This window comes from Macrobrachium nipponense, chromosome 33 (assembly GCF_015104395.2).
Source record: "Macrobrachium nipponense isolate FS-2020 chromosome 33, ASM1510439v2, whole genome shotgun sequence".
NCBI classification, from domain to species: domain Eukaryota; kingdom Metazoa; phylum Arthropoda; class Malacostraca; order Decapoda; family Palaemonidae; genus Macrobrachium; species Macrobrachium nipponense.
Genome location: NC_087219.1, coordinates 5860886 through 5867210, shown reverse-complemented (window position 1 = coordinate 5867210; position 6325 = coordinate 5860886). Strand labels below are relative to the sequence as shown.

The window sequence follows — 6325 nt, the reverse complement described above, 5'->3', positions numbered from 1 at the left end:
ATAAAGGGTCGACAACTAGGCGAGTGTCATTCTCCTTTTTTGAAGGTAGATGTGGTTCACATATAAGTATTGAGATGTAACGAGACAATGTGTATTCTTCCGTCTCATTGCAATTTGACTTTTGAATAAGAATTTTGTAATACGGTATTGACTGAATTATTTTTGTAGAACACAGATGGTTAACTTGAATGTTTTTCTGTGTATCAGTGTTTTTTGAGGCAGTGTTGTTACTTCGATGTTATTGAGATTTATATTGTAATTGTTATTGTCAACTTTGTATGTTTTGTAAGGTGATTTTGCCTTAAAAATTTTCACCATGGATGCAGACAATTGTAGTAATGCACTCATTTTGTATGAGGCTGCTATAAGTGAAATCGAAAGACGTTTGAATGAGGTAAAACGTGTTGAACAGTTGTCTACAGCAGTAATTAAGCTGCGTTTAGGGTCCCTTCAGAAAGCAGCTGATTCACTACAGACAGCCGCTTCTGAATATTATAAGGAAATTAAGGGTCGAGAATTAGTAAATGCTATAAAGAGGACTAACGGTTACCTCTCTAGCGCGGACAACGAAATCTCCAAACTCACCGATCGGTTAACAGCACCCACACCCGCGCCCGCCCCAGCGCCCGCGCCCACACCTGTTAATCTGACACCTGCGGTGCCTGCTACCCCTAGTATTCCACAACCTAAGTTGCCACAAATTACGATACCTACTTTTGATGGCAAAATTGAGCAATGGTATCCTTTTTGGACTGTTTTTAAAGCAGTTATTCATGATAGGCAGGACATGAATGATGTCATCAAGTTTACTATGTTGAATAGTTATCTTAAGGGTAAAGCACGCGAAACCGTTGAGGGTTTAGCTATAACTCCAGCTAATTATACTGCAGCAATAAGCTTACTGAAAACTCGTTTTTCCAACGTTGGGAAATTTGAAAACTTAAGAAATTGGCTGTTAAGTTTACTGCACCCTGAGCATGATGCAGAGCAATTGGTGGATTTCCTTATGAAATGGAATAGCATTGTTCATCAGTTAGACGCTTTACCAGGTATTACGAGCGGCGATTCTAATGAGAAAGGAATTATCAAGCAGTGTTTATCAAAGGAAACATTGCAAGCCTTGTATCAGATATGATACTTGTGAACTCAGTGTAGATCAATTGAGAAAGGGCACTGAGAAATTAATTGAGCGTTTAGGTAGAAGTAATATGCACAACCCCACGCCATCACCGTCCAACCCAGTTAAGAGTGGCAAGGATCGTAACACGAGTTCGAAAAACGAGCGTCAAGCTAATTCGCCTAGTAGTGCTTTCAGAACTAATGTTAGAAATACCCCTAAGAAAATAACTTTTTCCTGTTCTTTTTGTCAAGGCAAACACTGCGGTAAGGTCTGCACGAAATACAATACTTTAGAGACTAGAAGAGCTCGTATCAATGAATTACAACTATGCTTTGGTTGTTTAAGAAAGGGTCATCGTTTATTTGAATGTAACAGTAAGAGTAAGACATATTGTTTTAACTGTATTGGTAAACATCATACATTCTTATGTGCTAGACTATTACCTAATTCTACGAGCATTAATGTAAATTCGTCTCAGCAACCTTCTAGCACCAAATCAGGTCATAGTAGAGCTGATAATAAATCTATAGAAACAGCTCAATCGCAGCCTAGTTTCAGTACTAGTCAGAAATCAGTTGCCACGAGTAATCAGAGTAATTCTCAGAATAATGTTAACAGTAATCAAGTAGCTGTGAAAAATGTCGCATCTCTTCGACCGACAGCGTTACCGACAGCCACCCTTCTATTGAGTAATGATGGGAATCGGATCCCGGTTCGAGCATTTTTAGACAGCGGATCTCAAAGAACGTTCATTAACCCAGATGTTGTTGTTGAGAAATTGAACTTAGTGCCCATAAAGCAAGTGGAACTTACATTAATTCCGTTTGGAGGTAATGTTGAAACTAAAATGTTTGATGTAGTAAGAGTAATGGTTCGAGCAGGTACTAAACGTATCAAATTAAATGCTGTCGTTTGTAATCATGTTAACACTTCCATACACACACCTGGTCTACACAACGTGTATCTGCGATTGCAAGAACGAGGTGTTAAACTGGCAGATAAGAATATTGAATCAGATACCCTCAGTGATATAGGTTTGATTATTGGTGCTGATTATTATAATGCATTTGTGTATTGTCACGATAAATATGACGATGTATGTTTGCTTGGTAGCACCACCGGTGCTGTTATTTTTGGTCCTATACCCAATTGGGCTTTTAATGTTATCAGTGATGATGAAAATGTAAGATCTGTAATAAGTACACAGAGTATAGTTTGCTCGAGAGTCACTGCTTCTGTAAATCCTCTTGACGGTGAGGATATTTCTAGACTGTGGTCATTAGATACGATCGGCATCGGGAAGGATGCGCGATCCTATAACGATCAAGCAGCGATCGAACATTTCAATGAGACTATTGTAAAGACTGATAACAAATATACGATTGATTTGCCATTTAAGAGCGATGCCAGACCCCCTACGGGTTATAGAAAAGCTTTAGGTCAACTATATTCACTTAATAGAACCTTTCAGTCTAAACCAGTCATGTTTGATCAATATCAGTCTGTTTTAGATGAGTATGTTAAGTTAGGATTTATTGAGGAGGTAAAGTTAGAAGATAACTCCTTTGATCCAGTTGATGGCATTAATCATTATTCACCTCACCACCCAGTTCTTAAGGAATCTGCTACGACTCCAATTAGGATAGTTTTCAATGCAAGTAGTAAGGAGTCACACCATGCAGTGTCCCTCAATGATTGTTTACATGCGGGACCTAATCTGGCGACAAAATTGACAGATATGCTGCTGGAATTTCGTCAGAACAAATATGCTGTAGTAGCAGACATAAGTAAAGCTTTCCTTAGAATAGGAATTAATGAAAATCGCAGAGATTTCACAAGATTCTTATGGTTTGCTGATAGAGATTTTAAGTATGTCAAAACTTTCAGATTTAAGGTTTTATTGTTTGGAGCAACTTGTTCACCTTTTCTGCTGAATCAGACAATACAGTATCATTTGCAAAACCATTCAGATCCCATCGCCAGCTCAGTCAAGAAGTCCTTTTATGTGGATAACTTTATGAAAACTTATGAGAAATGTGAAGATTTAGAACTCGAGAGTAATAAGGTAAACCAAATTATGTTGGAAGCTAATATGCCTTTGGGAGAATGGGCTAGCAACTTGAGTTCATTTAATGATAAACATAGCCCAGATACTGTCAACTCGAATGCAGTAAAACTACTCGGTCTCTTGTGGGATACCTGTAATGACTCATTGAGTGTAAAGATGCCTTCTCAGATTGTTACATATTTGAATAATCTAGGAAATGTTTGTACTTTGACTAAGAGAAAGGTTGTGTCTCTCCTTTCAACCATCTTTGATCCTTTGGGAATATTAACGCCCGTAACAATCAAGGGAAAACTATTTGTGAAGAAATTGTGGGAACTGAAAACTGACTGGGATGACGAACTGATGATGGATTTAAAGAAAGAGTTCGATGAATTGTTAAACCAACTCGGTTCTATTGAGGAGATCAAGGTCCCTAGGTCTTGTTTTCATGAAGGAACTTGTAGATTACATGTATTTGTTGATGCCTCTCATGTGGCTTATGGAGCCTGTGCGTATGTTGTTAGCAGTAAGCACACAAGTCACTTGCTAATTAGTAAGTCTCGAGTAGCTCCGAGCCCCCCACTCACTATCCCCCGTCAAGAATTACTTGCTTTGACTATAGGCATGCGCCTAGCTGTTCATTTGCTAGAGATTTTTGGGGATAAATTTTCAGATTGTACTGTTTGGAGTGACTCACGAGTAGCTTTGAGTTGGGTATTTTATGAAAGATCTAAAGAAGTGTTTGTAATCAACAGAGTAAAGGAAATCAAGGACTTGAAGTCCAGTCATAACATCAGGTTGTTATATGTCAAGAGCGAGGATAATCCTGCTGATTTTGATTTAGTTACACGAGGTATTTCAATGTCTCTTTTGAGTAAGTCAGGTTTGTGGTTTCATGGCCCGACCTGGATTATTGACAAAAATAAGTTTCCAGAACAAGAGGATGTAGTTTACATAGAGTCTGTTAATGTAAATGAAATTATTGTAGAACCAGTTTTGAGAAACCCTGATGATGATGTACTTGTATATAAATATTCTGAGTTCTCATTGAAACACGCATTAAGGATTGTAGGTAGATTGATCTTGTTTGGGAGAAGAATATTTCCTGATAAATTCAGGGGAAGTAATAATTTACTTGTTTTAATCAGAATCATGCAGCGTCAAGCTTTTCCAACGCTATATTATGCATTGACTAATGGGTTACAAACCAGTTCTAGTGTTCCCTCTGAGTTAAGGAATCTTATCAGACAATTAGGACTTTATGTTGATGAAAGTGGTGTCATTCGGTGCCAAGGAAGACTTCATAATGCAGAATTGCCAGAATTCGCTAAGCATCCAGTATACGTCGGAAGCCGACACCCCTTATGGCAACTTATAGTGTCTCATTATCACATACTTAACTTGCACTGCAACACGAATACACTTGTGGTTATATTGAGACAACAGTTTTGGGCTGGAAAAATGAGACAGTCCGTTAAGAAGATCCTGAAAGAGTGCTTATTGTGTAAGAAAGCACAAAATCAACCTAAAAGTCTGCCTGGATTTCCCCCGTTACCACCCGAACGAATTAAGCATCAAGTCCCTTTTTCCTGTGTTGGCGTCGACTATACGGGAAACATTAATGTGGCTGAAAATGAAGCTGAGAACGAGAAGGCGTATGTCTTGATGTTTACATGCGCTACGTCAAGAGCAGTTGCCCTATATGTGTGCAAATCCATGAATGCACAAGAATTCCTCTTTGTTTTTAGACATTTCGCGGCAAGACACGGACTTCCGAAAGTTTTAATAAGTGATAATGCGCCAAACTTCATTGCAGCCAGTAAGTTTCTAAGAGATATCAGCGAAGAGCCCGAAGTAAGAAATTATCTGACGGATCATAATTTAGAATGGAAGTTCATAACACCCCGATCACCATGGAAAGGCGGCTTTTACGAGAGACTGATCGGAGTGGTGAAATCGTGCTTACAAAGGGCCCTGTACAGAAAAAGTGTCTCGTTTATAGAACTCAATACCATCGTCGCCGAAGCCGAGAACATCATCAATAACAGGCCACTAACATATGTCAACGAAGATAACGCCAACATCGCGCTCACCCCTGCCAGACTCTTATACGGCAGAGCTATTACAATGGCTCCTCCTTTGAACATTTGAACAAGTTCGTCGACGTACCTTTCAATGAGAACGTCGAATTGAGGGAGAACTATGCAAGACTGTGTGAGATGATAAGAAAATTTGAGAAATTATGGCTACTTGACTATTTGTCTTCTCTTAGAGAGAGGCACAGAAACATCGAGTCTTCAACCATCTGTCCATTAAGCATAGGAGATTTGGTCCTTATAGTAAATGATAATTGTAAAAGACACAAGTACCCTTTGGGAATCATCAAGAAACTCCACGCAGGTCCTGATGATGTTATAAGGACAGTCGAGATAAAATCTGCAAGTGGAAATTTTTTGAGACCATTGAATCAAGTCATTCTACTCGAATGTAATGTCAGAGAGGAATCAACAACAGAAAGCGGACAGAATGAAGTAGGCGAGACCAGCGAGGCCTTAAACGAGGCTGGCCATATAAACAAAACAACAAAGAAGACGATGGAGAGGGCCGAAACCAAGGACGTAGGAGACGGCCTAGAGAGTGTTGCGGAGGATGACCCTACGACCTCAACAGGTTCCCCGCCTCTACAAGTGATGTCTGATCGTCGGCCCATGAGAAGAACTGCTGCTAAGGCCGACGAACAAAGAAAACAGTTGATTCGAGAAGGAGCGTTATAAGGACACTATACGTGTGTTGTATGAATTTTTTGGTGGGGGAGGGTGTGAGGAATTCCTCTCACAACGATTTTAATTTCTAATATTTTTGTGTATTCACATGTTTCCATGCTAGTATTTTTCTTTTATTATAGTTATTAGTGTCTGTCTCATAAGAAATTATTGATTGATTTTCACTGCGTATTGCCGTCTGTCAGGTAATCGACAGACAGGAACTATGTTACTATATTTGTATTCATATGAAAACTAAATATATTCACATGCCCATATATTTTGTAAAGATATGTACGTCTACATTGCATGACATAATAAGGGTGAAAGAACCACATCTACTCGAGAATGACACTCTTAACATTATTTTATCTGATTTTGCTATGTTCTGGTACG

At 39.0% G+C, this 6325-nt stretch overlaps 2 protein-coding genes across 2 annotated transcripts; both read left to right on the top strand.

Moving 5' to 3' along the window:
* The first annotated feature begins 316 nt into the window (after positions 1–316).
* On the top strand, positions 317–1135 carry LOC135202647 (uncharacterized). Its single transcript, XM_064232140.1, has one exon. It carries the CDS (start codon positions 317–319, stop codon positions 1133–1135), a length of 819 nt encoding a protein of 272 aa, XP_064088210.1.
* Positions 1136–1208: 73 nt separating this feature from the next.
* LOC135202645 (uncharacterized) lies at positions 1209–5941 on the top strand. Its single transcript, XM_064232139.1, has 2 exons — positions 1209–4822; positions 5440–5941. The coding sequence occupies exons 1-2, from the start codon at positions 1209–1211 to the stop codon at positions 5939–5941; spliced, it is 4116 nt and encodes a 1371-aa protein (XP_064088209.1).
* Positions 5942–6325: the final 384 nt, after the last annotated feature.